The sequence below is a fragment of the Sinocyclocheilus anshuiensis genome, unplaced genomic scaffold (genome assembly GCF_001515605.1).
Source record: "Sinocyclocheilus anshuiensis isolate Anshui unplaced genomic scaffold, SAMN03320099.WGS_v1.1 scaffold623, whole genome shotgun sequence".
NCBI lineage: Eukaryota > Metazoa > Chordata > Actinopteri > Cypriniformes > Cyprinidae > Sinocyclocheilus > Sinocyclocheilus anshuiensis.
Genome location: NW_015548226.1, coordinates 317,541 through 342,856, shown reverse-complemented (window position 1 = coordinate 342,856; position 25,316 = coordinate 317,541). Strand labels below are relative to the sequence as shown.

At 36.0% G+C, this 25,316-nt stretch overlaps 2 protein-coding genes across 3 annotated transcripts in view; one reads left to right on the top strand and one right to left on the bottom strand.

Moving 5' to 3' along the window:
• Positions 1–1,763: 1,763 nt before the first annotated feature.
• Positions 1,764–22,815, top strand: LOC107654379 (ETS domain-containing protein Elk-4-like). Of its 2 annotated transcripts, none has more exons than XM_016441421.1 (6): positions 1,764–2,368; positions 3,500–3,815; positions 5,504–6,211; positions 7,200–7,403; positions 9,709–9,825; positions 22,757–22,815. In XM_016441421.1, the coding sequence occupies exons 2-6, from the start codon at positions 3,609–3,611 to the stop codon at positions 22,760–22,762; spliced, it is 1,242 nt and encodes a 413-aa protein (XP_016296907.1). In that variant the 5' UTR covers positions 1,764–2,368; positions 3,500–3,608; the 3' UTR covers positions 22,763–22,815. The 2 variants fall into 2 exon arrangements, with proteins under 2 accessions (XP_016296907.1, XP_016296906.1); XM_016441420.1 differs by lacking the exon at positions 22,757–22,815 and adding an exon at positions 11,027–13,133 and having other exon boundaries at positions 1,767–2,368.
• mfsd4aa (major facilitator superfamily domain containing 4Aa) overlaps positions 18,146–25,316 on the bottom strand; it is a 19,962-nt gene continuing 12,791 nt past the window's right edge. Inside the window, exons 4-10 of the mRNA XM_016441419.1 lie at positions 23,075–23,240; positions 22,792–22,907; positions 22,518–22,691; positions 20,092–20,239; positions 18,896–18,966; positions 18,644–18,764; positions 18,146–18,335 (exon numbers count right to left, since the gene is read on the bottom strand). Of these exons, the coding sequence (XP_016296905.1) occupies positions 18,220–18,335; positions 18,644–18,764; positions 18,896–18,966; positions 20,092–20,239; positions 22,518–22,691; positions 22,792–22,907; positions 23,075–23,240 (912 nt within the window). The 3' untranslated portion in view covers positions 18,146–18,219. The remainder of the gene's footprint in view (positions 18,336–18,643; positions 18,765–18,895; positions 18,967–20,091; positions 20,240–22,517; positions 22,692–22,791; positions 22,908–23,074; positions 23,241–25,316) is intronic.

The window sequence follows — 25,316 nt, the reverse complement described above, 5'->3', positions numbered from 1 at the left end:
CCTGTCTAGACTCTGCCCCGGTACGAGTTGTGTCGAGCTATTCATTAGTCTGTTTGATGAGAAAAATATGAAATTGATCAAATGGGTTATTAATCCGTACATCTGCAGCAGTATAGAGGACTATTATTCTGCTGCATGATACTGCAGAAGAACTGATGATGGCACGGTTTGATCTTCGGCTGACCAATCAGCAGAAAGGGGCGTTTAATTCCCGCCCACGTGTAGAAATCGAATATTCAAGCTGTTTATTCATTTTTCCACCCAAGAACGAAAAACGAAAATTTAAGCTGAATTCTCGTTTTTCATTTTTTGGAAAAAAAAAAACATAAAAACGAAAAAGGAGCCGTTTTCTCATTTTTCTACTTTCAATATTAAATCAAAAAACGAATGATCGAATGATACACGGATTCTTCAACGTCAACATATTTTATTTCAATTAGTTGCAAAGGCAAAATTTATATTTTACTTTAGGTTTTTCATTATTTTATTTTGTTTCATTTTATTTCAGGTAAACTGCTGGTGTAGTTTTAGATTTATTTAACTAACAATGATTGGAGCAAAGACTTCAGAAAGAGAATTCCACTTATGCATAACTGGAAGCATATCAGCCTATTTAAGAGACCATTTAGACTTTAAAGCCTATTAACAAAAATTTTTGTATGTAAGAATTAATTGTTTTAACAAAACTGCAAACTTCACATTCCTGCTTTAACCCTCCAGAATGTTTCCCCCATATAACTACAGACATTTTTGTTTTTTCAAACTGGAGGAAGAGGTCAAATAATTGTCTGTCGACAAAAATAATCTTCTGTTTTGGAGTTATGCTTTTGATAATTCACATGGTTTTCTTTATAATGCAGAGCACTTTTAATTCTCACAAATGCTTATTGTTGGCGTTAGTGCATGTTTTAGGAGAGTAAAAGCGACAGTCACTGATCTTGTACGGCAGGAATCCTGGGCTTTTTGCCTGCATTTATTTTTTCATGTTTTTTTCTGCAGAGATGGAATCTGTTTGGAAGGCAGAAGACTACAATTACACTTTTATTCTGCCACTCCTTTATGCACACATGGCAAATGAGTATAAATGAGACAATGTAATAAATAAATCACGGAGGGTGTGGTAAATTGTGATCCTATTGCATCAGAAGGGGGTGTGTACATACTTTTGGTTATGTAGTGTATGGGTTGTTGACAATTGATATATGTAGATATAAACATTTTGTTTTGGTATAAGGGGAATGTTATATTTTATATTTTATGTCTCAAACTTGTTTTTCTGAGCTCTTCATCATGTTTAATCTCCTTTTACATTTTGCACTCTACTTATATAGTCCTGCTGTATATTTAAAGAACACATAGGCCCGGTTTCACAGACGGGGCTTAGCTTAAGCCAGGACTAGGCTGTAGTTCAATTAGGATTTTAAAGTAATTTTTATAAACATGCCTTAGAAAAAACATTACTGGTGTGCATCTTGAGACAAAACAAGGGCACCGACATATTTCAAGATCAATAAGTGCAAGTTTCTTTCAGTTGAAACAGCTCAGACTTACATTTTAGACGGGGACTGGGCTTAAGCCTTGTCTGTGAAACCGGGGGTAAGTCTCTTATCTATCTGTCTGTCTGTATGTCTGTCAATCATCTGTCTCATTTCTTATCTAAATGTCAAAGTGCAATCAAACTGAATGGGTGTTAATTAATATTGCCTTTTTAACATTTTTGAGTTTCTTTTTAACCAGGATTTTACAGTATTGATAGGTAATGCATTTTAATATGGTCATAGATGAAATGAGACGGTCCATCATGAGATGATCTATGCTTTCACTGCACTTTGTTGGCTTCACTGCATTTCTCATGCAGCTGAATTTACATCTTGAGGATTTTTACGCTATTCAAACTGAATGGACCATTTCTTACAGATTCATAAAATCTGAGGCTTTGTTCTGGAGTTTTATTGAGCGCTGTTGGGGTGAAAGTGTTTAGTCTGGTGGGCTTGTTGCTTCCTGTTTTTGTATTATTGTGGTTGCAGCTAAAAATATGAGTAACGTTAACTTACGTGAGATGCAGAGACTGTAGCGTTTCCATTTCTCATTCTCTGCCTATTTTTTTTTTTTTTGTCGTTCTCATGGTAAATAAGTCATAAAACCGCTTTAAATAGTCAAATTTAGATCAGCTCATGTTAGTTTAATGAGTCTAAAGTTTGCTAAGTTTCCGTTAGCTAGCAGACTAGCACGCTATGCTAGCTGACCACCAAATCTTGTTACACGATGTAAACATATAAGAAAACAGTCTGTATTTTTCTTTTCTTTTATATCTTTGGCTTTAATCCGTCGGAATCCGACCGAGTCTGGAGAGCAAAAAGCTTCTCGGGTGAGTTTGACAGACATTAGCTCGATGCTAACGAACGAAACATGTTCTAACAGGTTGCAGTTTAACATTTTTTTGGACATTCGAGTATGTTTTCAATCACTATGTAATTTGTTAACCGATTAAGTATTGTAGAAGAATTTGAAAACTAAAACGAATGATAAATGATGTACTTTGACCCGTCTGGGCTGTTAAATGTGGTTGCATTACCTCCTATACAACAATATTCAATATATAAAGTTTTATGCGAGTTTACATGGATCTTTTGGGGTTAAATACACATTTAGGATTTATTGTCAGAGTTTTGCCAACCTTTGGTCCTGGAATTTTAAGTTAAGCTCAAACAAAGGTATGTGTGTCTCAAGTTACAGGTTTATATAATATTCTGTATGTAAATATGAAATCTGTCATTATAAGATGACATCTAGGATCAAAACCATTCAGGTGTAAGTGTAAATTTAGTGTTTATATTAAATATCCAGATAGGTGTATATGATGGCAACATGCACCATTACACTGAAATTAAGTTCGTTTTGAACTTATTTTAATTATGTAAAAATCTTCGGTCATTTAAGTCTTAAATAAAGAAAAATAAGCAAAAACAAAATGTGCATCTAATTTTTGCCATTAAATTAAGTATGCACAAGTGTCACGTTTACAGTATGCAAACACTATCATCATTCAACAGGCCACAATTTTGAGCTTTATATAATTGGTGATGATTTCTAGGTTCATTTTGTCCTGAACTCTTTGTTTAAAATTCCCAGACGTTGTCTCCTACAGTCTGGGGAAAGCTGTCACGTCTCGCCTCTGTGTTTCTATATTTGTGTGTTCTGTTCTGTCAGATTGTATGTGGGAGACTTTTTTTCACTCTCTTTGGCAACTACCAGCTGGATATCGGATGAGTCAAGACAGATTTAGTTTTAATTTAAGCTGCTTACACACACACACACACACTCGTCCTGCACTCTCCGCATTGCCAGGATATTTACCATGTTTTTGAATTGACGCTCTATGTTTGGTCTTTGAAGATATAAGGTTCATAGAATAAGTGGTCGATGCTGGTCGTGTCACTCAGTGGCATTTATTTGCACCCATCTAATTGATGTAATCGCATCTTGATTTTGATTTCAGCCTCTGTCAGGATATTTGCCGGAATATGGCGTGACGTGTCGGTCAGGCTGTGAGCGTGAACAGGATCCCGTAAGGTAACGTTCCCCCCACGTCTGTGAATAGAGAAGACATGGACAGCTCAGTCACCCTGTGGCAGTTCCTGCTGCAGCTTCTGTTGGATCCCAGCAATGACCAGCTCATCTGCTGGACCAGTGAGGATGGAGAGTTCAAACTGTTGCAGGCGGAGGAGGTGGCCAGATTATGGGGCGCCCGCAAAAACAAACCCAGCATGAACTACGACAAACTCAGCCGGGCTCTGCGTTACTACTACGACAAGGTGTGTATTGTCAGCAAGCATTTGAAACGTCTCAGCAGTCAGCAGCATTTCATTCACTCACCTTCATGTTGGTCCAAACTTTCTTGATGTTTTGAAGAATGTGTAAGATGTGGATGGGGTTCGTCAAAATACCATCATAAAGGTAGTCTATACAACTTGTGATCAATATTCCAAGTCTTTTAAAGCTGATAACTTTGTTATGAGGAGCAGACTAACATTTTTTTCAGTTTTCATAGATAGTCATGCCTTCCATGATTCCAAGATCCTTGATTGTCTTATATAAGAACAACATTGTTTATCAGCCGATATAAGTGATTTATTATTATTATCCTCCCAATATACTTACCACCTGATTTTAGATTACTTTAGCCAATATCTAGTGCTAATTTAGTTTTATAAGATGTTAGGTTAGTTAATTGTAACATTTTAATTTGATTAATTTGAATACGTATACAGTTATTTTATACATTTGTTTAGTACTAATGTTCTTTTTTTAAAGCAAAATAATTAACTTTTTAATGACAACTGTCCTTATAAACCTGTATATCAATGAAAAAGTTCATAAAAATAAACAAATTTAAATCTATAGGACTATATTACGTTTACATTTAGTCATTTAGTTCAGTTCAAGTTTATTTGTATAGCGCTTTTCACGATGCAAATCGCCATCTCTTCTCAGGTGTTCTGGGTTCAGACTGAAGCTTGTGTAAATCCTAGTTACAGAAACAGAGAAACAAATAGAGACATATTTAGCATAGCTGCTGTTCCAACCAAGCAAAAATGATTTGTTCAACCCAAGCTAAAGAATAATAATGTGCATTTGATCAGATATAACTGTAGTACAAGATACATACAACTGTATGGACAACTTCTATGCCATTTTATGTGTTTTTTCTTTTTTTTCCATTTGTCATGATGGAGTTCCAGTTCAGTTCATTTCACTTCATTGTATGTGGGGAAAAAAACAGTGTGAATGCTCTGCTAAACTGTTCTACACAATATGCAAATAAATTATCTGTAATTATAATAAATTCTAAATAAATTATGTAAAATGATATAAAAAATATAATATTTGATAAAAAAACAAATTATAAAATAATTATAGATTGTAATTAAAAGTTATAAAATAATTATTTTTCTTTTTTTTGGATGAGATCTTACAGGCTTTTCTGATTTACCTGGTAAACACTGTTGTGCTCATATTTAAATCAGTGTTTATAATAATTGCTAGCTTTCAGCACTCTCATCACCCCCACACTCCTCCATCAGTTTTGTTGTTGTAAACACACAATCAAGTCACTCTGAACTGAAACAAGAGGGTCACCGAGCTCGTTAGTGCAGTAAGAAAGTCATGGCCTCTTGCTAGGAGTTTATTCTTGAGTGGGAACCGAGAGTTTGGTGCGCTAGCTTTTTAAGCCTCATTTTGGCACCACAGGGCAAGAAGTATCGTTTTCCACATTCTTTCTGGTCTCTTAACACGGGTTAATTTACTTAATTGCATGTTATTTTGTTTAGTCCAAGTGAGAGAGCGTAGAAGAACGCAACAGTCTGGATTGTAAAAATGTACATGTGAGATGTTTTAGTTGATTTGTTTGGGTGATTGCGTAGATATATTTTTAGTTGTATGTAGGACAAAGTCATTCATCAACTAAAATAAACATGAATTTTCTCGTTTTTTTTCTTCGCAGAACATCATCAAGAAAGTAAACGGGCAGAAGTTTGTGTATCGTTTTGTATCGTACCCTGATATCCTAAAGGGAGATGTCATGGCCAGAATGGAGGGTGCAGACGGCAGCTCAAACGGACCTCTGCCCCTCTCCGACAAACCTGCAAACATCTCCAGGGATAAAGACAGCAAAGCTGCCCCAGACCGAGGTGCAGGAACACCGGGTCAGTCCAAATCGTCCAATCGGAATGACTATATCCACTCTGGCTTGTATACATCCTTCACGTTGACCTCTCTGCAGTCGGGAACGCAACTTTTTCAATCCATGAAGGTTGAAAATCCAGGAGAAAAGCTAATGGAGAAAAAGGCAGCCCAGGAGTCGCCCCAGCCACCCACTGTCATTAAATTTGGGACCATGCCACAGAGCAGACACACCACTCCGTCTGTTATAGCGAAGCTTGAACTTCCGACACAATCCACCCAAGCCCCACTGCACGATCCGGCAGAACCTGAGTCCAAACAGGCCGGTGTCTCGTATGTAGTGTGTGCGTTTGTGGAGAATCCCACCTCCGAGAACGCCATGACGGGCTTCCCGCTCTCAAGAATCTCTTCATCGCCACTCACGCGTTCCCAGTCGCCCTCCTCTTCTCCGATGACGGATTCCCAGGAGCTGGTGATTGACAGTGAAATCGAGTCCCTCTCCTCACAGCCTTCAGAGTTACAGCTGCAGGTATGACACTTAGTGCTGATGCCTACTTATTTATGCAGTTCTGCCACTGGGAAAATACAATAAAATATAAATCATGTCGGAGGGAAGGTGGTGTGTCAAATCCTAGAAGATAAGCTAGCAGCTTTGAGGAGTTTTTACTTCACATTTGCTTTTTTTCTGAACCAGAAACATGCACAAGAAGATTTTAAAAAGAATCAGGCATCTCTTTAGGCATCTCACGATTCGACTGTATTTTGATTCAGAGAGTTGCTGTTGCAAAATGATTCTTTATGAGATTCAGTTTTTTGGTGGCTCTTCTTAGTAAATACAATGCCACCTCAGAGCCAGTCAGTGTGTACGTCTTGTTTGTAGCATATGCCTTTTCAATAAACAGAATTATTAATAGTTCATTTATTTGATGTAGTAGAATTGATGTAGAATTGTTTGAGGAAGAATTTACACTGAATGATTTTACACCAATGCAAGATGGTTATTTTATTTTTATTATTTTTAACTTTGTTGTAAAATTGTTTGTTATATATTATTTGAGGGAACAACTGTCTAAAATGTTTGTTTTTTCTTTATATTTTTATTTCAATTATTTGGATGCAGAACAACCAATTTAACGAAAGATTTTTCTCAACCAACAACAATGCATTGTTAATTTAATCACAGCTGAAATTCACACACACACACACACACACACACACACACACACACAATGCATTCAGGTATCCTGTTATTTTCAAATACAGGCAATGGCTAAATTAGATTTTGTGTGGAAAATTTGGCAATATTTTATGTTTATGTTGTTTGTTTGTTTTAAATGTAGCATGAATAGGGCTTGAATCACTTCAAATAAGAATGTAATAATTTTCTAAATGAAGAATATTGTGTAATGTAAATCTTAAAGAAGTGTTCATCTCAATCCTATTAAAATTCTGCAGTGTATTGAACCTCGCAAACAGAAGAACATGCCCATCTTTCTCTCCCTGTCTTGATCTATCAGGACCAGCCCAGCTCTGATTCCAAGGACATTGTACCAGTGTCTGAGATGTCTGAATCTCCACTGCGCAATCTCAGCGGAAAGTCTAAGAAACCTAAAGGCCTGGAGTTGATGCCCACGCTGGTTGTGACCAGCTCTGACCTCAGCCCTCTCAATCTGTGCAGCCCATCCCTCCCTACGGCCTCTCTCACCCCAGCCTTACTGCAGGTCAGTGTCCTCCTGACCTCCCCGTCACGCATGGACAATGCTGTTTTTTTTTTGCTGTCATTGATTTGTCCAGAACAGCAAATTTCGTGTCGGGTCACATTATCTATCCGTCTCACTAGAGGTATCTCCTCTTGTGCAGTTATTTACTGTTGCTGCATCACGTCTTATAAAAAATATGTTGGGTGTAATTGGTCATTTTCTTTTAAACAACACACCCTCAGAGAAGGTGATGATTTTTATCATCATTGGTCTTTTTTTTTTTTTGGGTGTTTTTACAACAGCTTGCCTACATTTGCAAGCATATTACGCATTTTAAACAGGTTCACAAGCTATTATGATATAAAAGTTGCAAATATCACAAAAAAGCAACTGTTGTTGGTCATTTAGTTCTATACACACTACCAGTCAAAAGTTTTTGAACAGTAAGATTTTTAATGTTTTTAAAGAATTCTCTTCTGCTCACCAAGCCTGCATTTATTTGATCCAAAATACAGCAAAAGCAGTACAATTTTGAAATATTTTTACTATTTGAAATAACTATTTTCTATTTGAATATATTTTAAAATGTAATATATTCCTGTGATTTCAAAGCTGAATTTTCTGCATTATTACTCCAGTCTTCAGTGTCACATGATCCTTCAGAAATCATTCTAACATTCTGATTTGCTGCTTAAAAAAATATTTGTTATTATTATTATTATGTTGAAAACAGCTGAGTATAATTTTTTTCAGGTTTCTTTGATGAATAAAAAGTTCAGAAGAACAGCATTTATCTGAAATAGAAATCTTTTGTAACATTTTAAATGTCTTTATCATCACTTTTGCTAAAGTGTTAAATCTTTGCAATTAAATAAAAGTATTAACTTCTATAATTTCTAAATTCTACTGATTCCAAGCTTTTTAATTGGTATAGTGTATAATGTTACAAAAGCTTTTTATTTCAGATAAATGCTGATCTTTGGATCTTTCCATTCATCAAAGAATCCTGAAAAAAATGTACTTGGCTGTTTTAAATATTGATAATAATAATAATAATAATAATAATATGTTTCTTGAACAGCAAATCAGCATATTATAATGATTTCTGAAGGATCATGTGACACTGAAGAATGGAGTAATGATGCTGAAAATGTAGCTTTGATCAAAGGAATAAATTACATTTTAAAATATATTCAAATAAAAAGCATTTATTTTAAATAGTAAATATATTTCACAATATTACTGCTTTTTCTGTGTTTTGGATCAAATAAATGCAGGCTTGGTGAGCAGAAGAGAATTCTTTAAAAAACATTTCGTTGGCCACACCGATCATCCACTGGGTTTTCTCGGACACCATTACCTCCCAGTAGTGGACGCCCGCCGAGAAGCCCTCGGCTCCCAGCACTGACACCTCAACGTCGAAGTGGCGCGGTGAATCCTGCAGGGGCTGTGGATGCAGGTTCCCGTACGCAACGATGGTGCAGTCGTCTGATAATATGAGCCGCTGGTGAGCAGTGATGGGGTCCATGGTTAAAGCAGCAGGCACAAAAAACTTTTGACTGGTAGTGTATATAGAACTAAATGACCAACAACAGTTGCTTTTTTGTGATATTTGCAACTTTTATGTCAGAATAGCTTGTGAACCTGTTTATATGCTTGCAAATGTAGGCAAGCTGTTGTAAAAATACAAAAAAATAAATAAAAAAGACCAGTGATGATAAAAATCATCACCTTCTCTGAGGGTGTGTTGTTTAAAAGAAAATTGCCAATTACAACCAACATATTTTTTTCTCAAAATGTGTGGTTATCCTGAACCGGTCTAATTGAAGTCCTTTTGGTTGCGTTCATGTAATTGGGAGACACTAGAGGGCAGTAGTGCACCACTTGAACTCGTGATGATGTGCCTGGAAGACACTCATTGGCTGTTACATGATCGTGATCATATGGTGAGGTTTAGCTGGATGCTGCTTTGATGGATCACCTCGTTAAGACCGCACAATCTTTGCATTTACGAGCACTCATACAGCCAGACCCCGAGGATCAGCCTCCTGCTGTTTCTTCAGCGAGATGAAAGATGAAATCTACTATAATTCAAATCTATTATTTATTGTTTTTGGGGAAATGCTGCACCCTTGCCCTGTGATTAATTCTTATTGCTTCTTAAAGTCTCATTAAGCCACTTTTAATTAAACATTTATATTTCAGGGTTATGCCTCTTGCAAATGCTGTGTGCCATGAGTATTTGGGAAGGCGTCTTTAATGAATACAAGCTGGAACGAGAGTCATATTGTATAAAGGTCTGAAAAAGTTTCCAAATTTGTTGCAGACACCCCTGCTGCTCACACCCAGTCCACTTCTGTCCAATATCCATTTCTGGAGCACACTCAGTCCGATGGCACCCCACAGTCCCGCCCGGAGACAGGGCGCGCATACCCTCTTTCAGGTGAGCCCCTTGAAACTGTTTACTAAGTTAAAGGCTGTTTTCACACTTGGTCCAAACCTAAATTTGATTCCAACCTCCTCAAGGCTACAGTCACATTTTATCATCTGAGAGTACAACAGATATTCCCTTTCACCCAGAAATGGCACTGGTGCTCAAACCAGCCTGTAATTCCACTGATTTGAGCAAGACAAAAATCATAAGCAACACGATACGGAGCTTTTAGTGAAAACAGCTTTGTTGAATAGAATGGAAGTGATCTCTTTGTTCAAGGTTTAGAAAGACTTGAGTTGTTTAGGATTCCCACGGTCCTGGATATATCAGGGAATTTCAAAAGTGTGCTTTCCTTGAAAAATGAAGTGAAGTATTTCATTTTATTATATGATTTACATTTACAACAAATGTATTACAATATTTGTTATAATGTGTTCCTTTACAGTTGCTATTAAAATTATTTTTAATTATTTGGTATAGTTATGGGCTATTCATTATTGTATATTAATTTATGATTCAATTTACGATTTAATAATTTAACAGCTTTCTTATCAACTCAAACCATCCGCACCCAAAAATTTCGGTGTGAAAGTCTAAAAACTAGTGTTATTTTAGAAATATTTATATGCTATTATAGTACTTATTAACATTTCAAATTAGCTTTATTTTTTCAGTTTTTATTGTCACTAAGCTTTTAAATTAATTTTAATCATTTAAAAAATATATACTGTATATATTTTAGTAATTTTAGTACTTCTTAAACTTTCAGTTTACAGGCAATATTAACTTAGTTTTCATTTAAGTTTTGAGTTGAATTTTTTTTCATCTAATATTTATGGTGGTCACGCTTTTCCAAGTCTCTTGGTTTATTAACAGACCACTAACTACGACTTTTGCCTCAATAAACTAATTTGCTGATTATTAATAGTTAGTGCGGTAGTTTATAAGTTTAGGTATTGGGTAGGATTAGAGGTGTAGAATATGTGATCCTAGAACACAAGACCAGTCTTAAGTCGCATGGGTATATTTGTAGCAATAGCCAAAAATACATTGTATGGGTCAAAATTATCGATTTTTCTTCTTTCAGTTAATGAAAACAACACTGGTAAAACCACTTTTAGACACATTGAGATGTTCACAATTAAATCACAATATTCCAAAAAGGATTCTTTCAGGTTTTTTTTCATTCTGTTTCTTTTCCTTTTATCAGTTTCCTTCTGTACTGAGTTCCGCGCAGTTCTCTGTTCCCGTGTATAATTTAGACGGCACCAACACGCCCGGCCCTCTCTCACCCGACCCACAGAAGACATAAGAGGGGGACAAAGACCGGCACACTTCATCTTTGTCTCATGTTCTTGATTGATAAATGCAGATTAACCTCATTCTGTTCACCTGATCTGGCACACTTTGGGTAACAAAGATTTATGACCGCCATTTAAGCATTTAAGGTCATCCGTTTGACTCTTGAACCTTTGTGATATCACTGATACTTTTCCTTCGGATGTATATCAAGCCATCAGATACATCAGTAAATCTTTCGTTTCTATTTTTTAATGCGCTGGTCTTCTGGGATCGGCTCTCGTGTGACTAAAGCAGATGGCTGTCGATCTGCACAGCTGCCAAAATGGGATTTTATCGTAAAACGTCCATTGTTTGATCATTAGATTAGGTTCCGGATTGAATTTCCTTGTCTTTTGTTTCTTGTGGAGCTTAAGACTTCGATCAGACGCAGAAGAGATTCTCACGTGACGTCGGCACCGTGTATTTGTACAGCAAGATCCTTGTTCTGCATTGGATAAAGAGGGATCGTTTTGTACATAATCCAACGAGTTCACCTCGTCTCAACTCGTGTTTGCATTTTGTTTGGGAAGTCCTCAAACAAACCTGCCTTGCCAAGCTAAACCGCCCCTTTGCCTTGTGATTTTGATAATGGTGACCTCTGTTTTATCTTGTACCTTTCCTCATGCTGCACTTACAGCCATGTATTTAAAGTGTTCTGTAACCACATAAACAGCACTTAGATGAAAACAAGCTGCACTTACTAGGGCTTTTGCTCCTATTTGTGTTTACTCGCCATCCAGAAGAGTAGTGAACTAGTTGGCTTATTTTACAAAATTAATATTGTACAGTTTCTGTCTACATCTTCAGTTCAGTGCATCACCCTGTAAAGCTAGCTGGTGCAACCCTCAAACATGTTCCTGACAGCATTTTATTATTCGAGAGCCACATGAACACAATCACTTTAAGCAGTGATTACAATCAGAATCAGCAGAAGTCAAGTTTATTTGGGATAGTCCACCAAGTCATTCCAAACCTGCATGTCTTTGTTTTTTATGAGGAACACAATCTTTTAGAGAACGTCCATGCAATGGAAGTCAACAACATTGGACCCCATTCTGAGACACATGATAGAAATATCATCTTTTGTGTTCCACAGAAGAAATAAGTCATGGAGGTTTGCAACAAAATGGGTGGACTATCTCTTTAAGAATATTGAGGCTAACATTCAGGACGTTCTTGATCTGACCCTCATCACTGGAAAACACATTTTAAAGTGACATCTTGTAGCATTAACCCCATCTTTTCTGGTGCTTTGACCATGATGCACATTTTTGAGTAGGCCAGATTGGCATCGCCCACGCTGCAATGCTTGATGGCGACTGTCTAATGAAGCGTGTTTCCAAACACGCCCCAACGCCATTGAACCATTACCGTAACACCACCAGATATGCCACTGCGGCCATGCTTCTCATGCAAATCTTTTTCTATAAACCATTTCCTCCTCTCTGAAAGACTGGAAGCCATTAGGAATGATTTCAGTTGAGTGGGAAAACCCAAGGACTTGCTTTACTCCAATAGACCGCTGATTCACCATTAATCTAATGGAGCGTACACAGCATAAAATGGAATGGCTCAGTGCTTAAAGCCTCATCCCACCATTAGGATGGTTGGATTGCTGGAGATCGGTTGGATGTGTACCGTAACTGGATGGCTGTCTAGAGCCCAGGCCAAATGCTCAAAACCATTCCTGCATTTGTCAGCCTTCCTAGTGTTGTGCAAGATTCAATCCCCCTGCAGAATGCAATCTACCTTGGACAACAATGCAAAGCTGTTTGTAATGCCCAGTCAGAAGTGTCTGTCCTTGTAGCTGGTTAGCATGGTCCAGTTAACCTCTGCTGGTAGATTAGACCATATATTTTTCAGAATATTCAGAACTGCCATGTGTTTTTGAAGGCAACAAATATATTTGAGTTTGCATTATAGTAAATACATAAACATTTTTTTAAAGTTGCACTATTTTTTTATAAGTGTATAGTTTTTTCTTAAGAAATTAATACTTTCAAGGAGGATGCAATAAATTGATCAAAAGGGTCAGTAAAGGTATTTATAATGTTTATTTCAAATAAATCTGTTCTTTTGAATGTTCTAGTTGTCAAATAATCTTAAAAATTCTTAACTCTTAATCTTAAAATCATAACTTTCCACAAAAATATTAATTAGCATAACTATTTTCAACATTGATAATAATAAGAAATACTTATTAGCATATTCTATTAACATATTAGAATTTTCCTTTTTTTTAAGGATCGTGTGACACCGAAGACTGGAGTAATGATCCTGAAAATTCAGCTTTACATCACGGGAATAAAATAGATTCAATATATTGAAATAGAAAAGTTATTTTAAATTGTAGTAATATTTCACAATTTTACTGTTTTTGCTTTCATTTTAGTCTAATAAATGTGAGCACTAGTGAGCATAAGAGACTTTCTTCAAAAACATTAAAAAACAACTTGGAGTCCCTTAACTTTTACACAATAGTGCGTGTCATATGTAATGTTTAATTTAAAAGAATCATTACCACTAATTGTAAAGTAGTGTTTCTGATCAGGCATTGTATAGAATACCCAAAACAAGTCCAGTGGAGTTTGTATTCTGAAAGAGAATTGAATATTGTACAACTGCAGTAAAGATCGCTATCTGAACCAAATACTGCAGCCACTCTTTGCAGTCCTCATTTGATGTCAATGCAGTATCGGTGTGTTGTTTTTGTAGAGCGTTTGCCAGTTTTACATCTCCAATTATAAACCAGTATAGGAAATTAATGCCCATATGTTGCACAATATAAAATTCTACCTCTAATAGTCTTAAACTCAACAAGCCATGATTTATAACTGACATGCATTAGATGCAAAACTGGAACAAGGCTTAAATGCTGACATTCAAATTGCAGAAACTGAGCTCTGTTAGTCCTTCCCTGTAGGACCACTTAAAGTGCATTGATAAAAATACAAAGGGATGTGTGTTTGTGTATATATATATATATATATATATATATATATATATATATATAATATGTATATATATATAACTGTTCAGCATCTCAAATTAAGCTCTCAGGTATTGTATGATTACCCACAGTTCACAAAGCTCCATGTCAATACCTAACATACATAACAAACTGATCGCAGTAGAAGAAACTGCTCTTTTCACACTCATGCTAATGTGGTGCCTTCTAGTCCTGTTGTCTGTTGCCAGTAAAATGAAAATAGGCAACAGTTTTGCTAATTGTTTCTAAAGGCTATGTTTTGTCCTTTGCTGGTGAAAACGGCTACTAACGAAAACTTCAACTATTTATAGGATTGTTCTGTGTTAAAATATGACTTTTGACAGCATTTGTGAGAACAGCAAATAACTTTGACACAATTTCAAGGAATTATTTGCCCTAAAACCTAAATTGATGTAACGTAAATGTTATTAAATACAAGCTTAAGTTGTATTTAACCTGGAATATTCCTTTAACATATCATGAACATAGATAATAAGAGCTAGAATCTATATTCAGATCCAGTGGAAAATGGATCATATGAAATATTGATGGTTTACTTATACTTTCTAGTACTGTCGGGTTAATATTTTCAGCCTGTATGCTTAAATCAAGCATAGGGACATTTTATTCCATTTTATAGCTGCCCTTGTAGTACAAGAGTGCAAACAGCTACCATTTATGTAGTTTTGTGTTCTTTCCAATTTTTACTGTTGTTCCAAACCTGCATGATAAAAATGAGATGTTCTGCAGAATGTCCTGACCATACAAAAAAAACAATTCATTTATATGTATGATTTGTGCTTAATAATTTTTTTCTGAAGCCATACAGTTATGTGCAAAGAACATACTGAAATTTCAGTCTTTTTCATATAACATGATACATTAAATTTATGGTGCTTTTGGTATCTTTTTGGACCTCTAAATCTTCTACTTTCATTGTATGGAAAAAGAGCAGCTCGGACATTCTGCAAAATACCTTCTTTTGTGTTCCACGGAAAAAAGAAATTCATATGAGGTGGATTTTAAAATATTACTTTAGGAAAATAAGTTCAAATGTTTCATTGTACATACAGTAAGATGTGATGGGATGTCTGTAGCATTGTGCTGTTGTTTTGTAGTATTTTCACTTTGACCTGTTTTCCTGAGGTCCTGTATTGCGAAGCGTCTTCATTTGCATTCCTGCAGAATTCAGGCTGTGTTTGATTGCTCTTGCCTGTAACGTGAGCACTGCACATGCAATTGCCTTCTCATAGAGGGATATTGAGTTGCTTAATGCCTTTTACATTTTTGAATAATGGATTTTGTTTTTTAACCTGTTTCCATTATTTTTGTTAAATGCTCTCTTACCCACTTAGATTTTTTTGTTGTTGTTTGGGGGGGGAATGCAGCTTAGTTTATTTTTACTTCTACTTCATTAAATAGTTATTTGTTTTGTTTCTATGAAAATTCTCATTTCTCAATGTAATGGATAAAATGGGTTTGTTATATGTTTAGCTGTCTTTTGTTTCTTCTGTTTGAGTTTGGTTTTCTCCCAAGAACATTTAGCCATTGTAGCCATACTGAACATCTGTTGTATTTTAATGAGAGTCTAAAGCACTTAAAAAAAGTCTCTTTTTCCCTCTCTCCTCATTTTTTTCTCTTTACTGGCACTTTGTATTTTTTAGAATCTGTTGTCAAGCTAATCTCATCTTATTAGTGGCTCCACCACCCCAAACATCAATTTTGTTTTTGAATCAACATTTGTAAAATATGCATTTAAACTTTTGCTGCACAGAGATTTTGTAATTAATTAAGACTTTCCGGCATAAATAAAATTTATTTTATGATTGCTTCATCGATTACTATAAGAATATTTTCTCTTTAAAGAGATTCTTACTCCAAAAAGTCAAAAAGCTCTATTTTAGAAAAAATGGCACTTTTTACGAATAGGGTATAAACTGGCTTTTTTTTTTTGACCAAGCAAATCACAGTCTTAAAGTGATAGTTCACCCAAAAATGAAAATTCTGTCATTAATTACTCACCCTCATGGTGTTCCAAACCTGGAAGACCTTCGTTCATCTTCGGAACAATTTGAAGAAATTGTTAAATAAAGTTATTTTTGTTTTCTTTTGCGTGCAAAGTTTTCTCGTTGCTTCATAACACTACGCTTGAACCACTGATGTCACTTGGACTATTTTAATGCTGTCCTTACTACCTTTCTGGGCCTTGAACGTGGTAGTTGCGTTGCTGTCTATGCAGGGGCAGAAAGCTCTCGGATTTCATCAAAAATATCTTAATTTGTGTTCTGAAGATGAACGAAGGTCTTATGGGTTTGGAACGACATGGGGGTGAGTAATTAGTGACAATTTTCATTTTTAGGTGAACTATTTCTTTAAAGAGAACTATTAAGAATGTTCAAATATTATATAATATGAAAAGTAATTGATATTCAATTAATCTATATTAGATATTTTGCCTAAATACTATTTAGCTATTCCACATTTGCCTGCAACCTGATTATCACATCCCCAACACTTCATTCCATTTTGTAAATTTGTATACATTGTGTTAACTATATTCTTTACCATTCCAATATACATATGTATATATCAATTTCTTTTTATAATTTATATGAAATATGTTTGCCGTTGCATACAAACCAACACTTGGCAAACTATCCCCTGCTGAGTGAAAAATTATTATTTGCAACCCTGTTACCCATTATGGTATATTTTATTTGAAATTTATCGCAAGAGCACCACAACAAAAATGACAAATCAAGTTTTTAACCCATATTCAAACATTTCTCAAATTCTGATGAGAACTCCATGTAGAATAGACAATTTACTATCTTTATGTATCATAACTTCAATAATAATATCTTCGATATTTTAAACATGCTTCTAAGGTTAATAGGTTAATATTTTGTACCCTATTCTTGGAAAGTGCCAATGTTTCAGACACATCAGATTTTCTCATCCTCTAAATGTCGACGTCATAACTGCATTGCATTTAGAACAATATTTTGTTTCTCGTGAGCAAATTTGTATTTTGTGGGAAAAAAAGGGATGATGTAATAATAAAAAGTGTGATAAATTCTACTGTCATGGTACAATATTGGCACCAAATGTTTTCAATATTTTTGTGCATAAAATTTTGAAAATTATTTTTTTTTCATATTTTCAGATTGTCTCTCAAATGTTTACAAATTCTATGTTCATTGGCATACCTGTTGTACTAATCTGTGGATGCTGGAAGGGAAGGAAGATTTCTATAAAAAACAAATGTGTAACTCATTTGGTTTGTGTGTCTTCATCAAATACAGCTGCAGAAAGCTGACCTCATTTATGCAGCGATTGTGTTAACGTTAGCAGGTCTGACACCTGCGTAAACCAGAAAAAACAAATACAATTTTACCCAGGCCAAGAGAAATACGCTGACACAGCAACCTCCTACAATCAGGATCGCCCACCTGAGTGCCGAGGTCACTGGTTTAGAGGAACCGTCAGACCTGAGGCCATACAACACAATACAAGGAAACTTTTCCAGGAAGACGGTAGGATGTTCTTTTTTGACCTTTTAAACTCCTAACCACAATTGTGTTATGAGCACTTCGGCTTTGGCCGATCTGTGATCTTTTTCTGATCGGTGAATAAGACTGATTGTCAGTAGGGTTTGAGTGAGCCCAGTCCAACTCAGAATTGCTTTCAAAGAAAGCATTGTAGGGTTTTACATATTCAAAAAATACTGTATTTCATTATTTTGATCCAATGAAACCACTGATATTCAAGTGCTGATTGGTCAGTGTGTTTCTAACAATAAACACTATAAACCAACTTTTCTCTAGGTAAGTTATTGTATTGCACATATCCAGTGACATTGCTGCATTGCTGACAATTATTCAATTGTGACATTTGTGCACAAGATCATTTCATTGATCAAAAATATTTTAATACAAAAATAAACCTTTAAATCATTTGCATTTTTCTTAGCTCTGTCGATGCATGATCATCCAAGGATATGTTTGGTCCTTGATGTCCCTGAGTCAACGACACCATTGTCCCTTTGCTCCTGTCATATTTTCCATCCATTGTTACGGATCGATGGATGCTTTCTGCTCTGACGTGTCCCATGAGTTCAGCACGGCAGCAGAACAGGTCTTGATCCCATTTTCCTCAAGTCTTTCGGTAGGGGAGTTACTAGGGAAAGCTGTATGAAAAAAAACGTGTTATAAAGTGACCTTTGCATTTTGCAAATGCATGATGATAAGCGTTATTTCATAAGCCAAACAGTTTAAGCTAACAGGACAAGACTACTTTTATTCAACTGTGTAGAAGAGTATGGCTTTAGCAATGGGAAGGGTCATAGGTTTGATTCCCGATTAACACACAAATATATACTGTGAACTCAATGCAAGTTACTTTGAATAAAAGCATCTACCAAAGACATTAGAAAAAGTAAATTTTCAGTTTGATCCCGATTATGGGCAACGACGTGAATTCAGAGACTCAACGCACCTTCTGTGAAGTTTTTGTGACTTTGCTGGACGAAGAACAGCAGGACGAAGAAAGCGAATCCCAGGCAGCCGAAGATCATTCCGCACAACAGGAAACTGAAGCTACCTTGACTGTGCATCACCTGAGGGAGGAAAGAGACTAATCAACAGTTACAAGAATAGCTCAATTGGTAGACCATGACAGCACTAGCAATGCAAAGGTCATGGGTTCAATCCCCAGAAGCCAAGATGTAAATATTTAAGTCAGACTTGCCGAACCCACGAGCACCTGGAGTAACATCTCACCCATCCCTGCGCTGGTCACCATGACTGTGGTGGCACAACCTGAAGATGAAACGAAACACAGTCAACTCAGATTTTTATTTTTCTTTAAATCTAGGCAGTAAGTTTAAAAATACAATTAAAAAGAAAAACTGAAATGGTTTCTCAAAATTGTGTTGCAGCAACATTCAAACTGCCATTGAAATCTGATGACATCTGAACTTAAGTTAAATAACGCTAACTTAGGGCTTCAAGATTTGGGGGGATAAAAAAAAATCCAATTGCGATTTTTATGATTAAATAGCAATTGTGATTTCAAATGCAATCTTTTTTCCCCAAAGCAGTTATTGTTTGTAGGTATGCACAGTTTGGCCAAAGACTTGGTAATTATACCTCAAAATGACTAAAATAATAATAATAATAATAATAGTAAAAAACTAAAAGAAGAAATACTAATATTACAATATTTCACTTTAAAACAAAAAGCAACCTTTGCTATTTGACAATTGCAATAAGCCATACTGCAATTTTAAGTTTATTTTGCTATAATCGCCATATAAAAAATGAATCGCCACACTAACTCGCACTGCAATTTTAATGCAGGTCCATTTAACACACCGTCGATGTCTCGATCAAAAAACTGAGTGGCACTTTTAGTCAGGACTTCCCTTGCAACAGCGATGAGATTTCTCCCATTCATTTTTATTCAAATTGTCCAGGATTCATATGCATTTAAATATCTGTTCTTTTACAGCTGAAACCAGTTTGTTGAATTCCCGCCCAGACCTGCTCTAATGATAGAGATATTTTTAATGATAATGACATTTTTTTTAATCGCTCTACCCTAACAACCGCCATATCTGCGGCATACAGAGGGCACTCGGTAATTAGCCATTTATTTTGAAATAATTCCTCGCAAAGGGTTTGACCGCTGGGTTAAAAAGGATTGTCTCTGCCGTTAAGACACAAGGCCTGTCGGACTCGGGCCAAACCTTACCAGAAAGACGAAGGCCAATGGCGGGAAGAATTAAATGGGGGGGGGCTCCTGTTGCCTTCGGCTCAGCAGTAAACCTTGAATAAATACTGAACTTTGAAACCACCAATAGCTGCTGTCAAATCAATGAAAGCCGTGGACAAAAAGGCGATTTAACAATGCCGGAGACAGCGGCGGTCCATCTGTCACAATACCTTTGTACTCCAGGACGTCTTCGGTGAATGCGAGCGTGCAGGGGAAGATACTGCTTATAAATAGGCCGAGACAGCAGGTGCCGATGAAGAGGAACACACTGCTGTTGGAGAAGATCAGCAGCAGAAGTAGTGTGACTATCACACCCACCTACGAGAGAACAGAATGGAGAGGATTTGCATTTGGACACGCACCGTCAACAAAGGCTTTGTTATTTGAGGTGAACAACACCTGCTTTATCTGCGCGAGGAACGGAAATTAAGAGGCCCGCTGTCATAAACGTTTGGCGCAAATAAAAGCGTGAAAATAGAAAGGAGCCTTAGTCACACCAGATAAACAAATGTCCCGTCTGACGAATGGACAGGGCAGAGCAGGATGCAGAACAAGGATGTTTGTTCCTGTCCAAAGTTTCTCTTGGTGCATCGTGGGTGCCACACCTTTTTTGATAGTGTAAACCTCTTTTATAGTCCGTCTGACTCAACAGCAGTCTGTCAGGAGAGAGTTTGTAATGGACTGACAAATGATGCTTTTCTAAGCTCCGCCCCCACTTGGGTTGTTGTTGTTTAGAGGGTGTTTAGAACTAAAAAGGGAAAACTTTGTACGAGTTTTGGCCGTACGTTTACACAACAACAGCGTTTTGACGGCTTGAAAATGCAAAATTGGTTTCAAAGGGCACGTTTTTGAAAACAGGACCATTATTGTATGCATGTAAACTATGAAAACATTGATGATCACAACTGCAATAAATAAATAACATGTAAAATAATACATAAAGAAAAAATAAATATATACATAAAAATACATAACATTTGTTATCACATTAAAATTAAATATTTTTCTTCATTTATTATGAACATATTTGTTTATTTCTGTTTAAAGTATTTTCACACTTACATGACCAGCCAAAAAGTGGCCCAAAACCCTCTAAAAAACAGTCTGAACAGGTTGGGAGACCAGCAAACCCACTTTATGTAAACTAACTACCCAAATAAGTAAATAAAAAAAATTACAAAAAGGGTAGACACATCTTATACTAAATCCTAAACATAAAACAAAACTTTATTTTAAAGAAGTAAATAAAAATATTATATTATATTATATATTACTGTATATTATATATTATTATATACAAACCCACTTGTAGACAAAAAATTTTTTTTGACAATATAGGCACAAAAAGTGTAGACAAATCTCATACTAAATCCTAAAACACTAATTTTAGCTTTTTTAAAGAAGAAAATAAAGACATTTGTAAATTTGAAAAAAAAAAATAAATATATATATATATATATATATATATATATACTAACTATAAAATATAACTAGCAGGTTTTATTCCTCCATAACTGTGAATTCTTTAGTTACTAATACCTAGTTAGTTATATTATATATTATATTCTACCAGTTAAAAATTTTGAATAATATTTTAAAATGTAAATTCTCCCAATGATGGCAAAGTTCAATTTTCAGAAGCATGTTGAAGACGGTTTTCTTCTGCTTAATATTTTTGGTAGAAATCATGATATACTTTGGAGTGTGATTTAAAAATATATATATTAATACTTCTATTCAGCCAAGACCATGACCAAGGCCCATTAAAATGATCATAAAAGACAGTAAAGAAATGTAGAATTCTGAAAATCCTGAAAAAAGTTGTGAAAGTGATGTGACATGTGGCCAAGTATGGTAACCCGTAATAAATTACTTGGAGAGTCAGACTCGTAACCCAAAGGTTGCGAGTTCGAGTCTCATACCGGCAGGGATTGTAGGTGGGGGGAGTGAATGTACAGCGCTCTCTCCCACCTTCAATACCATGACTGAGGTGCCCTTGAGCAAGGCACTGAACCCCCAACTGCTCCCCGGGCGCCACAGCAAAAATGGCTGCCCACTGCTCCGGGTGTGTGTTCACGGTGTGTGTGTTCACTGCTGTGTGTGTGCACTTTGGATGGATAAATGCAGAGCACTAATTCCTAGTATGGGTCACCATACTTGGCCACATGTCACGTCACTTTCACTTTAAAAAGGTATCATGGTTTCCACAAAAAAAAGCATTGAGCAGAAACAACTGTTTGATAATAATAAGCACCAAGCACACTCGGCACCAATAATAATTGATAATAGCTGAGTGGCAAATCAGCATATTAGAATGATTTCTGAAGGATAATGTGACACTGAAGCCTGGAGTAACGATGCTGAAAATTCAGCTTTGCATCACAGGAATAAATTACATTTTAAAATCCATTCAAATAGAAAATCGTTCTTTAAAACTGCAATAATAGATCACAATATTATTGTTTTTACTGTATTTTTGCGAAAACAAAATGTTTGCATACTCTCTGGTTACCTTGTACACTTAAGAGTCAGCAACAACTTTTTTTTGGAATAATTTCCACAAAACTGGCTTCAAAAGCAAACCAAAGATACTGACCTGACTAACGATGAGCAAGCGTACAGATTTAAATCGGTAAGACAGAGGAATGGCAGACAGTCGGCCGACAGTGATCGCCGCCCAGAAGACGCACGTCAAGTATCCGGCGGTCTTGTGAGGTAGATTCATAGGGGGCGCCACTGCGTAGGTGTACACAAAGCCTGTGTATGAGCCCTGAGGTGCGTGAGATTAAATAATACATGAGTTCAAGTAATTAAGCAAATACTCTTCAATTACAGAGCTGAAGCGGCTGTGAAGTGCTAATCCTGCTTACCACTATACCGTCAGAAAAGAAGAGCACCAGACCCCCGAGGATATGGATCCCAAAGAAAGACAACGGAAAGCTGTGCGCGTTGCCAAGGAGACAGCAGCCGAACAAGTCTACGTGGCCTGAGGAGACACAAGAGCGGGAAGATTACAGAAACCTCCTTTCTGGCTTTTATGCGCATCTGACGGCATGTTATTTCTGACACTAACTGCGAACGTGGTCTGATCCCACATGGTAATTATTTCATCAATGTCAGTGGTGCAGAAGTGCTGGCGGGTTGGGATCTTACTTTTGGAAGTCTCTTTCTGATGTCCAATGTCTTCTGACAGACTCATGGTTCCCCAGGTTTTCATCGCTAGCACGTCTCCATCTAGTAAACGCTGACTGGGGTCTGATCCGCATGTGAACAGCTGCTCCCGATACATCAGGATTAATATGGCGATGGGTACAGGAAGCTTTATGCAGAGAAGACAGAGTTATGCATGTGAAAAGACTCGTGATGATTCGTAAAGGAATCATTCTTTTGAGCAGATTCAGTTGAACCAGTTTGAAAAGCATTTTTAAAGGGATAGTTCACCCAAAAATGAAAATTCCGTCATTAATTACTCAGCCTCATGTCGTTCCAAACCTGTAAGACCTTCGTTCATCTTCGGAAAACAAATGAAGATATTTTTATTGAAATCCGAGAGCTCTCTGACCCTGCATAGACAGCAATATTATTCAAGGCCCAGAAACGTAGTAAGGACGTTGATAAAATAGTTTATGTGACACCAAAAGTAGCTTCATAACATTACGATTGAACCACTGATGTCACATGGACTATTTTAACAATGTTCTTACTACCTTTCTGGGCCTTGATCTTTTCAGTTGCGTTGCTGTCTATGCAGGACCATAGACAGCAACGAATCATCTTACAGATTTGTAACGACATGAGGGTGAGTAATAAATGACAGAATTTTCATTTTTGGGTGAACTATACCTTTAAAACTCTAAAGAAGACTTGATGGAAACTATATAACCTGAACTTGGTCAGATCAGGATCAGTTTCAAACATTCCATTACAATGAATCCGTTCTGAACTTAACAGTTCAGGAATTGTTTGCATCATCACTCAGATGCAAACATTTCTGTCTAGCATTTAATAAAAATTAATAACAAAAAATGTTTTAATAAAAATATACATGTAGGCAAATATTGCTGTTTATTAGTTTCTGTTTTGTTTGTTTCTTATAATATATAATACATTATTGTAAGTATTATAATGTATACACACTACCAATCAGAGGTTTGGGGTCTAAGATTTTTTATATATTTGAAAAAAGGCTCTTCTGCTCACCAGGGCTGCATTTATTTGATCAAGCCTACACTAAAAAAACAGTAATATTGTGAAATATTATTACCATTTCAAATAACTGTTTTTCATTTGAATATCTTTTAAAATGTTATTTATTTCTGTGATGCAAAGCAGAATTTTCAGCATCATTACTCCAGTCTTCAGTGTCACATGATCCTTCAGAAATCATTCTAATATGCTGATTTACTGTTCAAGAAACAATCCTGATTATTATCAATACTGAAATCAGTTGTGCTGCTTCATATTTCTCTGTGAATTGTGATACTCTTTTCAGGTTTATTTGAATAGAAAGTTCAAAGGACAGCATTTATTTGAAATACAATTTCTTGTATTAATTTATTTAAAAAAAAATTGATTATATGTATGCGGGATGTAACACTTCATTCAACTCACAATGCGATACGATTCACGATACTGACTTAACGATAGGATTTTCTCACAATTCTTTTAACAAAATGAGATTTAAGACAAATTATAAATGAAAAGGTGCCCTTTTATTATTTCTCAGACAAAATGCTGCAAATTTCTGTGAAATTGAACATTTAAAACAAGCCCCAAATCACATGAATAAATAACACATATAAATGAAATATCTTCTGTGCTCTTTCCATTTAAAATTAGAGACAACCAATGCATTTTAATCACGATCCAAACAAAGATGCAGCGTACATGCAGCATGAGCAGTTTTTGATTGAAATTAGATTGTATAATTTCATAATTTGAAGCAAAAACAGAATGGTCTGACTTTAGCTTCGTGAAACTATACTACATAAAACATCTGAACGATACAAAAACAGCAGATGGCCTGAATGAGAACGCAGGTGGCGCTTATGGAACAGCGGCAAGTAAACAAAGCAGCGCTGTGTTATAAACACTACTATTTTATTCATTATACGCAATGTACTTTTTTTTTCCCTTTGCTACACTGATCAGGTGTTAGGTGTGTATCAGTTATACTAACACTATTTCTCCACTATATTATAGCCAGTGTGTAAACAGAACTGTTAGATGGAGTACAGTTGCCAAGGAGACAATCACTGATTAATTTCTTTTATTCAAATACCCTCCCAGCTGCCCTTCCTTAGACTTTAGATCTGACAGAGCATTTAGTATGCACACTAACTCCACACAACAAGTAGTCCAGCTTGTGTTCTGATGGTACGCCACTCTTAAAACA